Below are 22,420 nucleotides of genomic sequence, written 5' to 3' on the forward strand. Positions count from 1 at the left end.
TAATAATATAATTATATAAAATATATATAAAAAAAAATTAAATTTAATTTTCTTTAACATTAAATTAAAATATTTAAAAAATTTTAATTTCTATTATTATATATTATAATAATAATAATAATAAATTATAAGCTAATTAGCAATTTTCCCCGAACTTTAACATGTACTAAATCATGACCCCTGAATTTTGTTGGCCGTTAAAAATTTTCCTGAACTATTAAGATTGTTAATTCATTCAATTTTAGTGTTTTAGGTACTAAATCATGATCTCCAGACTTTGATATCTACCAAATCATGCCCCTCAAACATTTATATGTATCAAATCATGCCCCTCAATCTTAATAATTCAGGGAGAATTTTTAACGAACAAAAAGTTGAGGGCATGTTAAAGTTCGCGGAAAAATTGCTAATTAGCCTAAATTATATATATAAATTCGACCGTACAAACACCCCCACTCACTCACTACTCTCACATCACACCAACAACCCGCCTCGTCTCCTCCTCGCCGATTTGGAAATGGCCGTCAACTCTGTCAGAGTCGCCGCTGCTCAGATGACTTCCATTAACGATCTCGCTTCTAATTTCGCCACCTGCTCTCGCCTCGTCAAAGTAATTCCTTAATTGAACTCTAACCGACCCATGCTTTTTGAATAATCATTCTCAATTTTGTTATTTATAATCACTGTGTTGCTAATAATTTAATCTGTGAAGGAAGCAGCTTCGGCCGGAGCAAAAATGATCTGTTTTCCTGAAAGTTTCGCATTCATTGGTGCTCAAGATGGAGAAAGTCTCAAAATAGCACAACCTTTAGATGGACCTATGATGCAACAATACTGTTCTCTAGCTAGGTCAGAAAACTCAAATTATACTTAATAGAATCCATTTACTATCAAAATTTAACATAGTATTATATGAAAATATGATATACAACACAATATAGCGTACGAACTCATATGGTGCTCTTATTTGGATTAACCAATGTTATTTATTGATTGGTTGTAGAGAATCAAGTATTTGGTTGTCACTTGGAGGGTTTCAAGAGAAAGGTCCTGATGAGCAGCATTTGTTTAATACTCATGTTGTAATTGATGATAATGGGAAAATCAAAAGCACTTACAAGAAGATACATTTGTAAGGTTTCTTACTATGATTACATATTATATTTCCTGCTTTTTTCAAATAGTAATTGAGTCCATACGTGATCACATATTGTAAGGTTTTTTTGTTAATTATTATTAACTTAGTGAGGACTAGAAATGCCCAGCTCATTTTTTATAAACATTCTAACTTTAATACATTTGTGGTTAATGTTACTCTGAATTTTCTCCATGTCTTTGTAAATCTGTTTCAGTTTCGGGTTTCAAACTTTATAATCGGTCATGAAATTCACAGGCCATACAGTTGATTTTGGTATCCTTTGGTGATGATGCATATAGTTTTGGGTTGACAAAGTACTTACTTTAATTAAGCTGATAAATTCTTTTAATTTCTAGGTTTGATGTAGATATTGCTGGTGAAAGGTCATACAAGGAAAGCAACATTACAGAAGCAGGTTTACTTGCCCATGTGACTTTTAAAATTAAGGAGTATTGGTTTGTACTTTTCTTAATTAAGTGATCATTAATTCACTTTCTGTAGTTAACAAATTGTTTCTCATGTTTTCAGGGAATAACATTGTTTCAGTAGATAGTCCTGTTGGACGATTGGGTCTCACGGTTTGTTATGATCTAAGATTTCCTGAGCTATACCAGCAGCTAAGGTTCCAACATGAAGCACAGGTACAAAACAAACAAGTACATTTTCATTTTCTAATATTGTAGTGGATGAATTACCACCTTATGCTTGTTTGTTTCCTACATCATATTCTTAGGTCCTATTGGTACCTGCGGCTTTCACAGTTGCAACAGGTCAGGCACACTGGGAGATTCTTCTTCGTGCCCGTGCAATTGAGACTCAGTGCTATGTATGACATCCATGTTTTGTAGCAAGTACTCTAAAGCAGCAAAAAATTGCATATATTCACGAGTTACCATCTTTTCTGTTTCTGGGATTGTACCAGGTCATTGCTGCCGCACAAACTGGAAAGCATAATGATAAACGACAAAGCTATGGCGAAACTTTGATTATTGATCCATGGGGAACAGTAGTTGGCCGACTTACTGGTGAGTAGACAGACCGGTATTACTCAGATTCTTAGTTCCTTTTGGCTTGCTATAAAGTTACTTTAACTTTGTTTGTCTTACATTTTATGACTTTAAGTTGTTTGAGATTGAGTTACTATCAAATTATATGCTGCTATAAGCCATCGTTCAAAACTACTGTAATCATACTAATTGTCTAACCTTGATTAAAATGATTTGATGTTTGGTGTGAGCCTCAGGGCTCCATTATGTAATATCGAGTTTGATAATTTATTATTGTTGCTGCTACAGATCGATTGTCAACAGGAATTACTGTGGCCGATATAGATTTCTCACTGCTTGATTCAATCAGAACAAGGATGCCAATTGCTAGGGTAAGCTTTCTTATTCTTTTCTGGAAAATTACCTAACTTAGACTCATAAAATGCGATCAAAGCCAAGTCTGAAAATAGAATCAGTTTGTAGTAAAAATAACATTGATTTGCAGTATAAAAGGATTAAGAATTAATGTACCCTATCCTATAAAAATGTTAGACATATTAATAACTTCTAAGTGCCTGGTAACATTTTTTTAATCAATTTTTTTGTTTTTTAATTAGAAAAGTGAAAATATTTTCCGAAAACATGTTTTATAAAACTGTTTTACTTTTTAATTTTTTTAATTGAGATTAAAAAAAAAATCACTTTCACAATTTTTTGAAACAATTTTTTTTTTTTCTTAATCATTATTTTGGACACCCCAACCTAGATCTTGGGGCCCGAACTCTGGTCCCGACCCCAATCCTGGACATGGACCACGTTTCCAGATCCGACCCGACTTAAATAAAATAAAAAAATAGAAATGAAAATAAAAGTTATAAAATACACTTTTATTTTCTGTTTTTAAAATTAAAAAACAAAAATGATTATAAAACACATTTTTATTTTTTCAAAAGACAAATTTTACTTTTATTTTTGAGATTAAAAAATTAAAAAATAAGTGTCACCAAACACCCCCTGTTAAGTGATGTTTTACTTTATTTTGTTTTTCATTAATGACTCTATACTCTTATTTTTCTCCATGTACAGCATAGGAAGCCTATTGAATTCTGGAAATCTGCTTCCCTATGATATAAATCTACCAATATGTTGTATTGTTTTGACTGTTTAATAGACTTAAATTATTGGAGTTGTAATTTACAATTTACAATTTTCTTTTTAATTTTATTTTCAAATAATACATTGTACTTATCAACCATTGTCTCAACAATAAAAAATAGTGTAGGAAGAAAAATGAATAATAAAAATAGCTTTTTTGTCAGGTGGATAACAATTTATAATAGTAGAAAGTTAAATCTTCAAAGCTATCAAAAAGGAGAGAGAAAAATATTTTTTGTAAGCGAAATTTGTGGCGTAAATATTTAAGTAGGGGGTTCATCCAATCTAATCCGTACTATTTTGCTCATAGTGCATCTGATTTGCACTAAGTGTAGATTTCATATTTTGGATCCAATTCATTTCATGCAATAGCTCAAATTCAATCCTCAAAAGTGTGGATTGGATTGATTATTTTTTAATATTTATGAAAAAATATATTTTTCCAAAAAAAACATCACAATTAAAATTTATTTTTATTTTTTATTTTAATGTGCAGCCCAGCCCATGCAAGTATGGGCTTTTGCCACTAGTAATAATTTTAGGGATAAGTTGAAAAATACTTTTTTTTTTTTGTATCCATTAATTAAAAATACTTTTATATTATATTTTATTAAAATATATCCACTTTTTTTGAATGGATTGTCCAATATACCTTTACTCTCTACTTAAGTCTAGCATATAATTTATATTAACTTAAGTGGTCTAGTGGAGACATCATCTATAAAAGTGTGTATATCTTAAAGAATATGAAAATTGAGGCAAAAAATGAAAGCAAGTAAAATAAAATGGGTATATAATGTAATTTTCTCATAATTTTATAAGAATTATTTCAAAAATATCCCAAAAAACACAAAAAACTTATGTTTTTACGGAATTATGAGTATTTTTTATATTTTTGCAGATTTTTTTTTTCTTACAAACTGTTGTTTACACGTTGTTTAAAAAAAAATAGTTATTTTTACATTGCGAAAATAAAAATAACATGAAAATAATACAAAATGGAAAGGAAAAGAAAGTTGGTAAAAATATAAAAAAATTCTGTTTTTAGAAGGACCTACTATTATACCAAATGAAATCAAACCAACCCTGGGTATGTATATCCTTCTCTCAACAAATTACAGAGAAGTTTACATAAAATACTTAAATTCACTTTTATTTTAAATAATAATTAATGGATTTTTTTGTATTTTTTATATAACGTCTAAGTTAAACTTGGATATGAAAGTCTTCTTTCGTTTCTCAACGGTGAAGTAAGACTAAGCTCATGAGCTTATTATCCTAGGTCGAAATAAGTTGATAGGATCCCCTTTTTTACGTCCCTATGTCCCTCCCGTGTGGCGACGTGAGGGCGTAAAAAAAGAAAGAGAGGAATGAGATTTCTCTCGCTTTTGGCATAGTGGGCCCCCAGCAGGAGAACAACATAAAAGCAACACAAAACAGTAAAATGTTAAGAAAGAGAAAGTTCATAAAAACATAAAAAATTCTTTTTCAGAGGAGGTACTATTATACCAAATGAAACCAAACCAACCATGCCTATGTATATTCTTTCAAAAAAAAAAAAAAAAACATGCCTATGTATATCCTTCTCTCAACAAATTATAGAGAAATTTACACAAAATACTTAAATTCACTTTTATTTTAAATAAAAATTAATGAATTTTTTTTATTTTTTATGAACGGTTGTTTTTTCAAAAAGAAAATTAATGTTGTTTCTACATTGCTGTAACACCTTATTATGTTTCTGCAATATGAAAAATACCATATTTTTCAGAACAATAAAAAAACAATGAACAAAGATCGATATTTTTGTGAAAAAGATATAATAATCCGTAAAAATATAAAAAAAAAATTTATCATTTTTAATTATTTATGAAATAATTCTAAAAAAATAATTATACATATATTATATAAAAAATTTGCTATTTTTCAAAATAATATATACATATATATATTTATCATACAAATATTAAGTTTTAGAACTTTGCAATGTAAGAGAGTTGTAGGTAGTTTCTTTGAAGATTTAATATATATTTACTCAAGTCAAAGTGTATATATATATGCAGTAATTAACCAAGTTTTTTTTTTTGTTTGAAAATGCAGTAATTAACCAAGTTATTAGTTATGTAAACCATTTAAAAATTATGTAACAATTTAAAAATTATTCTGCAGTGTTATTTGTGATTAAAGGTGAACCATCCATATTTTGACCCTATGAGTGTGGTCATTCAATTTTTGTCATACCCATTTCTTTAAGAAAAATGCAAATAAAGTATAAAACAATGGTTTAATATTATTTTAGATTTTTATATTTAACAAAAGTTATTGATTGAACCTTTCATTTTGTTAGATGACAATTTAAATTTCGTATTTTTTTAAATTGTACAAAATATACCTTGATTTAATTTTTATTAAATTAAAATTTAATAATAACATGACCTAAAAGTATTATTATCAAACTAGTTGCATTTTTGTATATGTTTGTGTTAGATGTTGGCTTTAGGTTAGTTAAAAATAAATTGCCAAACCTTAAGTTTATGATCTATTTTATATATTTAATAAAATAGATGGTAATAATTTTTATATTTAAAATTACATTTACCAAAACAATAATAATAATAATTTAGAGGAAAGAAGATTGTATGGCATTTAATATATAATGGAAAAAGGAATCAAACAAATCAAATGGCTTGACCTATGTCGTACTATTTATTTTTGAGCATATTCTTTTGAATGAAAAAGAATATGTAAAAAATAAGCATGTGGTTTTGCACATGGGTGGGTAGTGTTTACACACAAAACTACAAAAGACAAAGGTCACACTCACACCACATTAACAAAAAATCTATTCAATCTTTTTATAATGGATTCCATCTAAGCTAAGCTAAGCTAAGCTACCCTTCTTCTTCTTCTTCTTTTTTTTTTTTTTCTTTCCCTTTCAAACTAAGAAAAGAATTATGATTCTGCTGACCCTTTTTCAGGCCAAAAGAAAGACTTGCCAAACCTTCACAATTTTAGAATTCATAATTGGATATTCATTTGCCTACCTAATTCCTTGACAGAGAGGAATCCTATTGAAAAGTCATTTTTACTTTTCCAACTTAAAAAAAAAAAAATTACAAACTTGAATTTCATTTAATGATCTGAAGTGATATCATTTTCACTTGGGTCAATATTATTGTAAATCATTTGTTCTACAAAAATTATTGATTAGATTATTTATTTTATTAAATGATAAATTAAACTTTGTATTTATTAAAATAATATTTTTATTTTGAACTGATTTTTTTTATCAAAATAAAAATTAATAATAACTCGATCTAAAATTAGAGTAAATACTATTTTGGAGCCTGTGTTTTGTAAAAGTTATCAATTGGACCTTCTGTTTTGTTAAATGACAAAATGAACCTTATATTTTCTAAAATAGTACAAATAGGACCCTGGATTGATTTTTTATCAAAATAAAATTTAATTATAATCCGATCTAAAAGTGTTATCACAAAATTGTTTACATTATCTGTATCTGTTTGTATTAGAAATTATTTTCAAGTTGATTATATTAAAAAAAAAGTTGTCAAAAATTAAACTCAGGGTCTTATTTTTACTATTTTGGAAAATACAGGGTCTATTTTATCATTTAACAAAACAGATGGTCCAATCAATAACTTTTGCAAAACACAAGGTCAAAAATAGTATTTATCCCTAAAATTATTATGATAAAATTGAATACATTTTTTGTATTTACTCGTGCTAAATGTTTTCAAGTTGATTGTATTAAAAAAAATTATTAAAAATTGAGATTAAGGTACTACTTTGTATCATTTTAAAAGTTACAGAATCCAATTTATTATTTTATAAAATAAATAATTTAATTAATAACTTTTATAAAATACTAAATTCAAAATAGTATCAACTATTTTCATTTTTCACTTTATCATGATTCTAGCATTACCATCTAAATAGTGATTGGAATAATATTATGAGTGTGATTAAAATTCATCAAAAAAAAAATTGTGTATGTTCTTATCTCACATTATTCATATGTAAGTAATTTATAGAGTTTATATTACACTTATAATTACCAAGCTATAAACCTATCCCACCATAATCCATTTTGGTAATTGTATTAAAAAAAAAACCATTTCCACCTAAACATTAATGATATCTTTCATTCAACCTACCATAATAATTCCATCAATTATAATCTCATTTATTTTTGTTTTTTCTAATTATTATTTCTTTAAAAAAAAAACAATATATATATAATCTCCACCAGAAAAGAAATTCATTAAAGTCATATAATACCAAAGGGGCCACCTCACTTCACCTCACAATACACATCAATTTATCATACTTGATTTCTTCTCTTCTACTTTTTTCCCTTTTTCAATATTCTTTATTCTTCACCATAACTGCTGCCATGAATAAGCTGGTGGTGGTGCAAATTATTCATTAATAAAAGTGATATCTCTTTCATCATAAAAAATTCAGCAACAATAGTGAAAAAACAAAAAAAGAAACACAATATATTTATATGATCTCCACCAAGAAAAATAAACCCATAAAGTCATATAATACCAAAGGTGACACCCCACCTCACTTATCTCAAACACCCACCACATACACACATCACCATATAACTGAATATTCATCTCCCTAGCTATTTTTTTTTTTTTTTTTTTGACAAATATGAATCATTGAAAAGCAATTTTTACTTTAAAAAAATTTACTATCGGATTTAGATTTGATGGAAATAGGAATGTTCAGGTGTCGTTTGGTAACACTTTTTTAATCAGTTTTCTGTTTTTAAAATTGAAAAAGTGAAAATATTTTTTAAAAACATACTCTATAAAACTGTTTTTACTTTTTAATTTTTTAATTGAGAATCAAAATTTTAAAAACAAAAAAAATCACTTTTAATATTTTTTTTAAACACTTTTTTTTTTCTTAATCAATATCTTGGACTTCGATCATGACCCGGACCCAAATTCCCCCACGGTCCTGGTGCTGAACCCAGCCTCTGACTTGAACCCAAATCCGACCCCGAACCTAAACCCGACGTAAATAAAATCAAAAAATAAAAATAAAAATGAACTTTACAGAACACACTTGTGTTTTCTGTTTTTAAAATTAAAAAACAAAAGTGGTTACAGAACGTATTTTTGTTTTTCAAAAGCAAAATTTTTAAAAACAAAAATTTTACTTTTATTTTATGATTAAAAAATTAGAAAACAAAAGTGTTACCAAACGGCACCTAAATTTAAATTAAATTTTAATGATGGGGTATTTGTTATGGGAATAAGTGTTGGAATTTGGGGTAGTTAAAGTAATTCTTTTGTTTGGTGTATTTTTTAAGTGAGAATGTAGTGAGTTTCACACATATTTAGGGCCCGTTTGGCACAGCTTTTGGAAAAGCTAAAAGCTGCTTTTCAAAAAAGCTGTGACAAAAAGGTGTTTGGTAAGCAGTTAAAAAACAGCTTATTGAAGAAATTATGGAAAAGCTACAGCTAAAAGCTAAAGCTGGTACAACCCAACTTTTAGAAAAAGCTATTTTGATTAAAAGACTTTATAATAAATTATTTTTACTAAAAATTTATTTAATTATTTATTATATATTATAAAAAATAAAAATATTTTTTAAATGAAAAAATATTTAAAAATAAATAATATTTAAATTTCTAATTTTTTATTTTATTTTAAAAAATATTTTATATTGATATTTTTATTATTAACAAATAATATCAATTTATGTTTCTTATAAACTACAATTTTATCTTTTGCAAGTGATAAAAATATAATTTAAAAATATTAAAAATTATTTTTATCAAATGCATATAAATTTATACTATAGAAAAAAATAATTAAAAATATATAAAAAAATAAAAAATTTATATAACATATTTTTTTATATATATTTGTAATTATAATGAACTAGATTAAAATATTATTATTATTGTAATAGAATCTTAACAACTCACAGCACTTTAAAAATTATAATTTACCAAACACTCAGCTCAGCTTTTTTCCACAGTTCTGCTACAGCTGCTTTTTCCCACAGCACAGCTACAGCTGCTTTTCCCCACAGCACAGCTGTGCCAAACTGGCCCTTAGTGGGTAAAGTGAATAACTTTGTACTTCTCAAATGTAATTTCTCGCCTATATTCCCATGTAACCAAAAACTAACACAAAACACCTCTAATAGGTTTATGTTTTCAAGTGGGTCTCAATTTTTAAATTAAAATAATAATGTTAATTCTCTCCAACACTTAGTTTCATATTCCCTTCAAGTTTGATTTTTTTTAACTCAAACTCACATAACAAACTAATCACTTGAGGCTAGCTCAAGTGGTCATAGAAAAATGCGTGTGTGTTGAAGGTTTTAGATTCGAATCTTTAAGTTATGCAGTATAATATATAAACGCTTAAATAAAAAAAAAAATTCACATAACAAACACCTAAATAGTAACGTTTGGTTGGAAACAATGAAAATATAGCTAAAATATGAATGATATTACAATACTATAAAATAAAACCAAACAAAATTAAAATTATTTCATTTCCAATCTATTTCATTTTATTACCTTCAACTAAAGGCCACCAAAGAATTTCATTTCACGAGTTTTTTGTTGAGAGAGATTGAGATTAAAGGAATCTCAAACTTAAATATTTAAAGAGTTTAAAATTACCCTAAAAGTAAACTTAAAATTAGGTTCAACTATATTTATTCCTCTAAAATTATATCAACCATAGTTTTGGGATGGGTGCTACTTCCCTTTTCAACAAAGGATGGACAAAATTGTGGAACGCAGCTCAAATCGCCAAATTGTGAGCCACCGAGTTAGTAGAACGGGGCAGCCAAAAAACACTACTATTAACCACAGGAGAAAAACAATTAAACAGATGCAAAAAGGAAGAAGAGAGTTGCCAAACCGGAATCGCAGACTTTTTAATGGCATTAACCAATAAAATATATTTTTATTTGATAGGTATATTTTTTAAGAAAATAAAAAAAAGTTAAAAAAAACTTAATACAATTAAAAATATAAATTTTATATAAAATAAAAATTATTAAAATATGGTGTCTTTAGAATTATTTAACATTTATTGAAAAAGTATTTTTTTATATAGCTAACAACAAAATTAAATAAATTATTATTATTTATGTCTTTAAAAATAAATAAAATAAGAAATTCAAAAGAATAAAAAAATTGTATGTAAAAAAATGTTTAATTTTATTTTAAATTTATTTTATACATTTAATCTATTATATTTTAAAACATATTTGTATGTATTAAATTTTAAGGGTTTTTTATTTTTACATTTTAAAATAAATTATTTTTTTTATTTTTATAATAATTTATATAGCAATAACGGAACAACTTAAATCACAAACTAAAATTTACATAGCAACCATAAAAATCATCAGAGCAACTCAAACTGTAAATTTAAAATTAAAAAAATTATATATGAAATAATGCTTTAATTTTTAAATTACTATTATTTTACATTAAAATAATAATTACATACATATTTTTTAAAAAGTATATAAATATGTATAAATTAGATGGTATCAATCACCCAAATTTTATATATTTATTAAGGGCTCGTTTGGAATGCCGTATTAGGTTGTATTGTATTATATTGAATTGGATTATATATCATATTTTTATATAATACTATGTTAAACTTTAATTTATACTAAAATATTATACATTTAGGTGTCCATAAAAGTTAATACCACATATAGTTTTACATAAAAATATTCCATAAAATACAATTCAATATAATACAATACATACGACCTAATACGGCGTTCCAAACGAGCCCTAATAGAATTCTCATTATTTATTTTTTTTTTTGAGAAAAACATAAAAATCATTTAATGAAGTGATATCATTTTCATTTTTCATTTTATCATTCTAACATTATTTCTTCTACCTATCTTATTAAGAGTCTCTCTCACATATTTTTGTTTTCATAAAAAATTCATCAAAAGTGATAATAACAACACCAAAAGGGGCCACCTCATCTCACCACACCACCAAACATTTTTATCTCTTCAAAGTGTTAAGTTACTCTCTTCATCATCATCTTCTCAAACATGACCTCTCTGCTCTTTCTTCAATCCACCATTGTTAATCCCTCAATTTTCTTCCTACTTTGATACAAATTCCTTCTTCTTCTTCTTCTTCTTCTTCTTCTTCGCCATGAGTATGTTAGTAGTTGAGATTCACGATGCCACCGACCTCATGCCCAAAGACGGCCATGGCTCCGCCAGTCCTTTCGTCGAAGTAAACTTTAACGGCCAACGTCACCGGACTCAGACTAAGCATAAAGATCTCAACCCTCAATGGAACGAGAAGCTTCTCTTTAACATCGATGGAGATTTACCCAACAAGACTATAGACGTTGTTGTTTACAACGATCGGAGCAACTCCGACGACAACCATACCCGTAAAAACTTTCTCGGTCGTGTCAGAATCTCCGGTGTTTCTGTTCCGATGTCTGAGTCTGATGCCCAAATTCAGAGATGCCCACTTGATAAAAAAGATCTCTTTTCGCCTGTTAAGGGAGATATTGCTCTCAAAATCTACGCCGTTAACGGTTCTTCTTATTCTGATTCTCCTCCTCCTCCTCCTCCGGTGGTTGAGAGTACTCAAGATCAGACTCCATTACAAGAAATTAACACCAACAAAATCGAAGAAGAGAGGGAAAGAGAACGAGAACGAGAGAGCGAGCCAGTAATTGAGAAGATATTCAAGAAAAAGAATAAGAAAGAGAAAGAGGTGAAGACCTTTCACTCAATCGGAACCGGCGCCGGAGGAGGAGGAGGTGGTGGTGGTGGTAGCCATGGCCATGGCCATGCTTTTTCTGCTCACCAGCAACCACCACCAATGTCTTCAAAACCACCGGGTTTCGAGATGAGGCGAGATTTTGCTCAGGCAACTCCACCGGGACCGGCGACGGCAGTGATGAGAATGCAAATGCCACCAAGACAGAACCCGGAATTCGCTTTAGTAGAGACTAGGCCGCCGGTGGCGGCGCGGTTAAGGTACAGAGGAGACAAGACTTCGAGCACTTACGATCTCGTTGAGCAAATGCATTACCTTTATGTAAGTGTGGTGAAAGCCAGAGATCTTCCGGTAATGGACATTACCGGAAGTGTAGACCCATATGTGGAAGTAAAATTGGGGAACTACAAAGGGGTAACAAAGCATTTGGAGAAGAATCAAAACCCAATTTGGAAACAGATTTTTGCTTTTTCCAAAGAAAGATTACAGTCCAATTTGCTTGAAGTTACTGTTAAAGATAAGGACTTTGCAAAAGATGATTTTGTGGGTCGAGTTCATTTTGATCTTTTGGAGGTTCCTCTTAGAGTACCCCCAGATAGTCCTTTGGCTCCTCAATGGTATAGATTGGAAGATAAACATGGGATGAAGACAAAAGGTGAAGTTATGCTTGCTGTTTGGATGGGGACTCAGGCTGATGAATCATTCCCTGAAGCTTGGCATTCTGATGCTCATAATATTAGCCATGTAAATCTTACTAACACTCGTTCTAAAGTTTACTTTTCTCCTAAATTGTATTACCTTAGAATTCATGTGATTGAAGCTCAAGACCTTTTAGCTTCTGATAAAGGAAGAGCATTGTCTAATACTCATGTGAAGGTTCAATTAGGTAACCAACTTAGAGTTACTAGGCCTACACAGGTTCGTATGGGTGGTCCTGTTTGGAAGGAAGAGCTTATGTTTGTTGTGTCTGAGCCTTTTGAAGATTTCATTATGGTGACTGTTGAGGATAGAGTTGGGCCAGGGAAAGATGAGATTTTGGGGAGAGTGATTCTTCCTGTTAGGGAAGCTACTCAGAGAATGGAGACTAGTAAGTTTCCTGATCCTAGATGGTTTAATCTTCATAAGCCTTCGGTTGCGGCGGAGGAAGAGACTGAGAAGAAGAAGGAGAAGTTTTCTAGTAAGATTTTGATGATGTTGTGTTTGGAAGCTGGTTATCATGTTCTTGATGAATCTACTCATTTTAGTAGTGATCTTCAGCCTTCTTCTAAACACCTTAGGAAGGCTAATATTGGGATTCTTGAACTTGGGATTTTGAGTGCTAGGAATTTACTTCCTATGAAGAGCAAAGAAGGGAGGACTACTGATGCTTATTGTGTAGCTAAGTATGGTAACAAATGGGTTCGAACTAGAACTCTTCTTGATACTTTGTCTCCTAGGTGGAATGAGCAGTACACTTGGGAAGTTTATGATCCTTGTACTGTTATCACCATTGGTGTTTTTGACAATGCTCATACTAATGGAAGTAAAGAAGGTGCTAGAGATCAGAGGATTGGGAAGGTTAGGATTCGCCTTTCGACTTTGGAAACAGATCGAATTTATACACATTATTACCCCCTTTTGGTTCTCCAACCCAATGGTTTGAAAAAACATGGGGAGCTTCAATTGGCATTGAGGTTTACTTGTATGGCTTGGGTTAATATGGTTACCCAATATGGTAAACCATTACTTCCCAAGATGCATTATGTGAATCCTATACCGGTTAAGCACATTGACATGTTGAGACACCAAGCTCAGCAGATTGTGGCCATGAGGCTGGCTCGGGCTGAGCCCCCGCTTCGGTTAGAGAATGTTGAATACATGTTAGATGTGGATTACCATATGTGGAGCTTGAGGAGAAGCAAGGCGAATTTCCAACGCATAATGTCTGTTCTCTCGGGCCTTTCTGCGGTTTGCAGATGGCTTGATGACATTTGCTATTGGAAAAACCCCATCACTACATGTCTAGTGCATGTCTTGTTCTTGATGCTGATTTGTTACCCGGAATTGATATTGCCCACCATCTTCCTTTACCTATTTGTGATTGGAATTTGGAACTATCGGTTTAGGCCAAGGCATCCTCCTCACATGGATGCTCGGCTTTCGCAAGCTGAATTTGCACACCCCGATGAACTCGATGAAGAATTCGATTCATTCCCGACTTCTAAGCCAGCAGACATAGTTCGAATGAGGTACGACCGGCTAAGGAGCGTAGCTGGAAGAGTGCAAACAGTGGTGGGAGATTTGGCATCACAATTGGAAAGAGCTCAGGCTATATTGAGTTGGAGGGATCCTAGAGCCACTGCTATATTCATAATCTTCTCATTGATTTGGGCTGTGTTCATTTATGTTACACCATTCCAAGTTGTTGCTTTGCTTGTTGGACTCTTTTGGTTGAGACATCCAAGGTTTAGGAGCAAAATGCCTTCTGTGCCTGTAAATTTCTTCAAGAGGCTGCCATCAAAGTCTGATATGCTGCTTTGAAATTGTTGCTTCTTCCCTTTCTTACTTAAAAGAAAGGGAATTAAATTAGATGTTACCTCCTCCATTATTTACTCAAATCTCTGGGGACAAGACCAGATGATCTTGCCAAATAATGGTGCCAGGATTATAGAAGTACAAGACAACAATAATTTGCTATTATTATTTTTTTTCTTTAGCCGGATCCAATAAGAATCCCACGTTGCATAGATTTGTATATTTCAGCTTTATTAATGCTTATCAAACCTTTTTTTAAGTTAAGACTCAACTAATTTAGATCCATTGCAGAAGAAAAAAGAGCATTACATAAAACCAGCCTTCATCAAAATTGATTTTCTAGTATAGATAAAAATATTTAATATCCCAATAAGACACAAAACTATCACATTCATATACTAGTGTTATTTATTTATAGTTTTGTAAGGAAAATTATATATTGGATTCTTTAAAATGGCTTTACAATTGATGTGATAGTGGTGTACAGTCTACATATAACTCTTGCATGTGGATGAAAATGAAAGGTTGGTGGCACTATATTATGTTAAATAATTAAATGCTTAAAAAAACCATGGGTTTGGATGGAAGTTCAATTATGTATAATATTTGCTGTTAACTTCACTGCAAGAGAGGACAAAAGATAGACACACAAAAAAAATGTTTATTTAATCTAAAAAAAATGTTTGTAAAATAATAGACTAGTGGTGGTAGTGGTTGTCTTATTGTTTTTCAGCATTTGGGAAAAATTAATGAAGAAATCTTATGTTGAAAAATAATACAAGAGTATTCTTGCAGTTCCATTGAGAGAAAAATACATGAAGAGAAACTTAAAAATGAAAAAGATCCATAGAATGAGAATGGCCATTTTAGTATTTAACATCATTGATGGTAACAATAACAATGCTTTATAAATGTCACACCACAAGCTTCTCAAGTTATATAATATAGATTTTCATCAAAAAGCTCACTAAATAATAAAAATGGGGAAAGAATGTTTTATTTAGTAAATTTGGCAAAAAATAAAGAAACTGAATTTTCAAAACTAAAACGGGTATTTATCCAATAAAAAACAGAACTTTATATTGAAATTATTTATCGAACTTCAATGAAAAAGGAGAAAATAAATTATACAACAAACATCTATGGTTTCCACTAAATTAAAGTAAAATGAATAAATACCAAATTAAAGCATCAAAATTTATAATTAAATAATATACAAAATGGTTGCAAAATTTCCAGTGATTTGATGTGATTATATATTTGCTTGGAAATACCATTTTGATGAATCTCTCTCACTCTATTTTATGTTTCAAAACACTTCACCTTATTACAACCCTTTCATCTTCTTCTTCTGTTTTCTCCTTTGATCTCTCAAACCTGAAGCGAAAAGAACATCGAAATAAAATGCATCAGTTTCTCTGTTGAATATCGAAAAAGAAAGCAAGGATAGCTAAATATTAAACGATTACGAAACTCAAAATAAAGAGCTTACGTTTCTTCTCATCTTTCCTTTTTTTCCGCAGTTCCTCTGTAGTTTTACGTTTTTGTGCCATTCCTTTAACATCCATGTGTACCTACAAAACAGAGAACAAAGAAAAATATGAAAAGTTCAAACTTCAGACTAAACAATCCGAAAATAGAATAGCTTTGTCATCTTCATCAGTTGATCTTAACAAGTAATTTGCAGTGTAATCGCCGTCACTCAATCACATAATAAGAAAGCAATAATCGCAACAATACCTCTTGACCAGCATTCCGAAGAGCCTGGAGTGGTTCCACACAATTCTGACCTATAACAACCATTTTCCTCCTTTTGTTTTGTCCTCCTGTGGTTTTGACAACACTTAGTTTCTGCTTCGCTAATTCTTGAAATTGATGTTGTAGAAGAGGCGAAACACCGGCCTGGAAAATAGACAAGCATCGTATGTGTCGGTATATTTGCCAAAAACTTAGGAGATTATTAAATAATGTTATTTCCAAAGAAAGTTAAAGATGGTTACCCCTGCCAAGTAGCGATGTGAAAAAGTCTTTGGTTGTAGCGGTCGTGAGAGGAGATCATTTAGCTCCTGTAGATTAAAATTAGAAAAATATACTGAGAAAATCCCAATTCCTTATAAATCTTAAATATATACACCAAATGATTAGCTTCACAAACAAGAAATAGTAATGTTTCATAATAAAATAACCTGCTGCAACTTGTTTAAATTTGCGGATGTAACTTTTTTTTGCTTAGAATTGTTCACTCTTTCCTCCTCACTCTCGTCACTGTCCACTACTAAATCAATTGCTTCTGCATTTCGCTCAACCCAGCTTTTCTGTACCTTCTCCTGAAATGTGAAGAAAAGGAAGATGTAATAAGTTGAAAAATAATGATGGATCAATTAATTCGAAGTTAGGTTCAGTTGGCGAAAAATTCAAACACAACACTGAGCCTGTTTCGGAAGCAGCTACATCAGGAAAAACTTTGCTACTCACACAAAGATCTGTAATGGGTAGGATAATTAATTAAGGAATTGGATGAGGTAATTCAAATCCAAAATAAATACCTTAGAGCCTTTCCGTAAAATCTTGTCTATTTGTCGTGCTAGAGATAAACGTTTCATGACCTGAGGCATGTATGAATTCTCCAAAGGAAAACGCTGGAAACTTTCCTGTGGTAAAGGCACAAAGATATATATATATTAAGATTGAAACTATACAGTCTTTGATTTAGAAGAGATTGATTTACAGAGTTAATCTCAAATTCCTAAGGCACTTTAGCTAATGAGAGCAGAAAGAAACCACTGCAAACAAAAACCTTAGAAAAGGATTTCCACAAGGAAGCAAACTTTGAAGTTTCTTTCGGTGAAATCAGGGCAATGCTGCACCCATCAGCGGAAGCTCTAGCAGTTCTCCCACTTCTATGAACATAAACCTAATAAAAAAGGAGGGAGATTATGGAAAAAGCTCATCAGAATAATGCAAAAACCTAAATATGGTGTATGAATACAGAAGATCCATAAAATAGCATAAACAAGATTCAGAGTTTAACTAACTTCCGCTGAATGTGGTAGCTGATAGTGAACAACAGTTCTCACACCAGTAATATCAATGCCTCTAGCTGCCACATCAGTTGCAAGAAGTATACCATGCTCATTTGCCCTAAAACGATCGATTGCCTGCATTGAATCCATGATGTGAGGAGCAGAATATAAAACAAGAAAAATAAAGAAAGTACATGTCAGGCTATGGAAATAGGTACTAGGCTACAACAAAAGAAATTACAGAGAGTGCTCCTCTGGCGTAAAGGTTTAGAGTTGTCAAGCAAAATGTTGCAACAAATTATTTAAAAAAATATATGTTTGTGTGTATAGTGTTCTGAGACAAAAACAAGAAGCGAACCTTTAATCGAGCTCGCTGCTGCATCTGGGCATGAAGTGTCCAAACATCAATACCAAGTATGCGCAAGATAGAAGATAGATGACGCAGAGCAGCCACTGATGTACAGAAGACTATTGTGCGACCTTGTCCGTGAACACTCAATATATAATACAAAAAAGCATCCTTATCTTCTTCCTTGCATCTGCAATACATAAAAACATTCAGTCTATACTAAGGAAAAGCATCTATGTCTTCTTCTTTGCATCTACAATACATACAGGTTTAGTCTCTCATTGCAGAGGTTCACAATTCTATATTTCTATAAACAGAAAGTGATGTCATAAATTGCATCTATAACAAACTTTCCACATTAGCCAATAATAATTAGTAAATCACTCAATCATTCAGAAAACACATAAGTTATTGGAACAAATCAAGGTGTCCGCACATTAATAATAATCAGCTGTATGCCTAATAAAGAGAAGTAAAAGGTTAAATTTGTCCATGCCCAAGATGAGTAAGGATCGGACGCAAACATAATGTCACAATAATATGCTACACAGTTAATTTATAGCCCCTATTCCATGTAACACAAATATTTTAACAATCAAACTACTGCCTTATAGCCAAAATGTTACCACAGTTGATGCCTCAGACTAAGAATTTATACATACCTCAAATGTACAATTACGTGGTTTATCATATGGAAAAAGACTCAACAATGAACATATGAATAATATTTATACAAAAATTAAAAAGCAGGACAATAGATGGGGGATTAGCATACTCGATAAATGATTCCTCGAGCTTATTTGCCATTATGGATGCATTTGTCAAATCAATAACAGCAACATTGTCTCTCATCCCTGCTCGTTCTGAAAGGTTTTCTATTGAACTGAATCCCTCGGACATTGATTCCTTTGATTTTGCGGAGCCACGCTTTAGCTTCTTACGGAAATCGGCAGATAGAGCTATGGTAGCAGAAAAGACAAAGGTTTGTCGTTTCTTTCTCTGGAAGCTTGAAACTGTAACACAACTTTGTGTATTTTGAGGATTTACTTCAGCAGATCCACTGGTCATAGGAAGCATGTCAATTATTGACTACAACTCGTGGAAATGTCCATTTTCTATCATTCGATCAGCCTCATCCAGCACGAAAAAAGACAATGAATGTAACTGCAAAGCAAATATGAGGAGTCAAACTGATAACAAATTTAAAACTCAACAGCATTTGCAAAGAAATTAAAGGATAAATATGGAAGAAAGAAAATCTATGGACACAAATACTTAGAACTAATTTAGCCAGAGTTAACATTAGAGAAAGAACTTGTGTGCCAAGGATATTTTCTTATTTCGATTTTATTGTCAGAAGAAATGATTAAATATAGCACCAACCTCCACAAGATGCTTGTCACCCCAGACATGAGTTCCCATAATCTACCAGGAGTTCCAACAACAATCTCAGGCCTCCATTTTAGAAGCCTTGCCTGTTTCTCGGATGACATTCCTCCAACAATTGGAACAACTCTCATGTTGGTATCCTTGCCAATTGCCTTTAGATGATCGGTTACCTAGAAAAAGAAAAAACAGTGATTTTCATATCTAACAACTGAGATAAAATCTTCACATCTGTGCAAAAATAAGGCTTAAAACGAACCATCAATAATCAAAATCAAAGCAATTAACCCAGGAATAAGCTACTTGCTGGCCTGATAAATACATAGATTATGAAATTTTAACCAACTCTCCCAACCCGTACTGTAAATTTTCAAACATGACAGAAGGCGTAATATGGGAGATACATAGCTGATTCATGGGGGAAAACATAGTTCATAACACCTTCAATTTGATTAATTGAAGTCATTGAATTCAATCTTATAGATAAGAAAAACATTATTACATATATTGATGTATGATAATCAGACTGGGTTATATGTATTTAATATCAGTTATTATCAAACATTTCTAAATTGCTAACAGCATCCCTACATTTACAGCAATCCTATCCACTCAACTGAGAAATTATAATTTAATATCAGAAATTATCAAACTTTTCTAAATTGCTAACAGCGTCCCTACATTTACAGCAATCCTATCCACTCAACTGAGAAATTAGATAAATTTGATAAGGTACCTGAAGTGCAAGTTCTCTTGTAGGAGTAATAATGAGAGCCCGTAAAAACCCTTTGCGGGTAATAGTTTCTCCTTCATCATTCCTTTCTTCGAGTACATTTGCAGCCTTCTCTTGTTCTTCTAAGAGGCGCTGAAAAATGGGCAAACCAAAAGCCAGTGTCTTTCCGGACCCGGTCTCTGCAGCACCAATAACATCCTGTCATGAAAGCACGCTGACTATAAACCTGCTGCTGTCATGTCCAAATTGAAAAATTGAACAGGAGTCTTAACTAACCTTCCCTTGGTGGGCAGCGGCAGGAATACAAGCTTTCTGTATTGGTGTCGGTTCCTTGAATCCAAGTCTGTATATAGATTTCATAATCAAAGGGTGGAGTCTCAACTCATTCCATGAATAATAATCAGCTTCATCAACAACCTCTGCTTCAGCATCATCATCGACATTGCTTACTACAATACAGGCAACACACATTAAATTAAGGGCATCATTTATTTTATTTTCTTTCTTCCTTTCCTCAACTCAATTAAAATTATCAAAATTTTCATCACTACGGCACAAAAAGATCCACCATATAAGTTTGAGAACAGAACTTACAAAAATTTGAAATCTATGAAAATTTTGGAAAAGGAAAATTATTCACCACAAACTGTTCACCATGTAAACATTAGCATCAAATAATTACCATAGTGAGAGAGGGCTTCAAATTTCAAATAGACCAAGCAAGCACAATGACAACATTAACTTAAAACTCTAAAGAGGATTAATGACTTGATCATCTTTTTTCTTTTTTTTGGTAAGAAAAATTAAATTGTCATGAAGCCTGTGAATAAAAACTTAAGAAAAAACACACAATAGAGATGCTAATAAACCTTAAATCTGAAACATAGAGCAAAACACTAAATCACTAACCAGGCATGGATTCATCATTTTCCTGAGTTTCTTTCACATTCTTTTTCTTCATCTTCTTCTTCTTCGTCTTCTTCTTCTTAGTCTTCTCACTTCCCTGTTCAGGTTCCACATTTTCATCCTTTTCAGTCTCATTAACTTCACTCTCAGCCACATCACCAGCATTAGAATCAACATCCTCAACTTTCTGTGCTTCCTTTGTCTTCTTTTTCTTCATCTTCAACTTCTTCTTTTTCTTTTTCTTTTCAGCCAACACATTCTCTCCCTTTTCCATGCTCACTTCATCTACAGTCTCAACCTCATTACCATCACTGCCACCATTCTGGCTGAGCTTTCGTTTGATAGATTGTTTACTTGGCTTAACCTTTTTTTCTTTTTTAATATTTCCCTCAGGTTTAGGGATCTCCAAACCATATTCGGCTTCATTAATCTCTTCAAGCGAAAGAAAACCTGTACATATATACATATAGATAAATAAAAATTAAAAAGCATAAACGTTTTACTACACAATCTGTTTCATCGACATAATTTCGAACGATTTCGTTTGATTTTCACATAACCGTAGCAAAAGTTAAGCTACTAATGCAATCGAAACTTCCAACAACTAAATGTATCATTACAATATCCTCCTCCTTCTAGAGTATGAAAGTGGAATAAGAAGAAGAAAAAACCTCCTTCGAGTTCATTGGAGCCAACGACAAAAGAGAAAGGGTCATCGCCAGATAACGATGAGCTCCATGGGAGGGAGTCGAATTGCTCGAGTTCAGCGTCGTGTTTCTGATTCCGTTTTCTCTTCGCTCTCTTCATTAATGCTCCATTGGATAGAGATAGAGAATCCATGGCCGCGGTTTTTGATGGTCCGGCTGAGACTGTTGGTGAGGTTTATCAGACTAATATTAAGAACGAAGTGAAATGGGAAGAAGAGGCCAAGAATTACCAAGGGTTTTTCTTTGTTTATTACGTAATTGCCCCTAAACTTATAACTATTTTATTTAGGCTAAACTTTGACATGCACTCATTTTCAGTCATTAAAAATTAGTTAATTTGGATTTTTGTCTCTTAAACTTTGATATATACTAAATTATACCCTTAAACTCTTAAGGTCGTTAAAAATATCGCTTGAACTATTGAGATTGTTGGATTTAAAGACTTTTGTCTAATTTCAATCAATTTTACTATTTCAGTAATTGTTTATACACTAAAACATGCTACCTAGACTTTGATATCTACCAAATCATGCCCCTCGAACTTTAACATGTACTAAATCATGACCTCTGGACTTTCATCCATGTTAGACTTTTTTACTAAAATTGGAAAAAAATCCTTAAATCCAACAATCTCAATAGTTCAGAGGGCATAATTTGGTACATGTCAAAGTTTAGGGGCAAAAATCCTAATTAGCCTTAAAAATTACTTCTCAACTATTGAGATTGTTAAATTG

At 31.4% G+C, this 22,420-nt stretch overlaps 3 protein-coding genes across 3 annotated transcripts; 2 read left to right on the forward strand and 1 right to left on the reverse strand.

The window, feature by feature from the left end:
• The first annotated feature begins 375 nt into the window (after nt 1-375).
• On the forward strand, nt 376-3,442 carry LOC115721727 (deaminated glutathione amidase, chloroplastic/cytosolic). Its single transcript, XM_030650798.2, has 9 exons — nt 376-610; nt 713-849; nt 1,004-1,132; nt 1,495-1,553; nt 1,667-1,779; nt 1,872-1,964; nt 2,061-2,163; nt 2,434-2,516; nt 3,211-3,442. The coding sequence occupies exons 1-9, from the start codon at nt 383-385 to the stop codon at nt 3,250-3,252; spliced, it is 987 nt and encodes a 328-aa protein (XP_030506658.2). The 5' UTR covers nt 376-382; the 3' UTR covers nt 3,253-3,442.
• Nucleotides 3,443-11,311: 7,869 nt separating this feature from the next.
• Nucleotides 11,312-22,035, reverse strand: LOC115722330 (DEAD-box ATP-dependent RNA helicase 13). Its single transcript, XM_030651521.2, is given in 16 exon segments — nt 11,312-15,959; nt 16,075-16,156; nt 16,323-16,484; nt 16,583-16,648; nt 16,769-16,909; nt 17,129-17,233; nt 17,380-17,496; nt 17,618-17,740; nt 17,964-18,144; nt 18,730-19,118; nt 19,338-19,360; nt 19,363-19,513; nt 20,077-20,271; nt 20,350-20,522; nt 20,983-21,429; nt 21,651-22,035. Coding segments are annotated over 16 exon segments (2,574 nt in total). The 5' UTR covers nt 21,820-22,035; the 3' UTR covers nt 11,312-15,909.
• Nucleotides 11,484-14,841, forward strand: LOC115723293 (multiple C2 domain and transmembrane region protein 6). Its single transcript, XM_030652733.2, has one exon. The coding sequence runs from the start codon at nt 11,484-11,486 to the stop codon at nt 14,586-14,588; it is 3,105 nt and encodes a 1,034-aa protein (XP_030508593.1). The 3' UTR covers nt 14,589-14,841.
• Nucleotides 22,036-22,420: the final 385 nt, after the last annotated feature.

Source organism: Cannabis sativa, chromosome 9 (assembly GCF_029168945.1).
Source record: "Cannabis sativa cultivar Pink pepper isolate KNU-18-1 chromosome 9, ASM2916894v1, whole genome shotgun sequence".
In the NCBI taxonomy this organism is placed as follows: Eukaryota; Viridiplantae; Streptophyta; class Magnoliopsida; order Rosales; family Cannabaceae; genus Cannabis; species Cannabis sativa.

Coding starts and splice junctions, on each gene's coding strand:
- LOC115721727 (XM_030650798.2), top strand. CDS start 383: ATGTTAAAGTTCGCGGAAAAATTGCTAATTAGCCTAAATTATATATAT. Junction 611..712: donor CCTGCTCTCGCCTCGTCAAA/GTAATTCCTTAA, acceptor TAATCTGTGAAG/GAAGCAGCTTCGGCCGGAGC. Junction 1,554..1,666: donor AAGCAACATTACAGAAGCAG/GTTTACTTGCCC, acceptor TCATGTTTTCAG/GGAATAACATTGTTTCAGTA.
- LOC115723293 (XM_030652733.2), top strand. CDS start 11,484: ATGAGTATGTTAGTAGTTGAGATTCACGATGCCACCGACCTCATGCCC.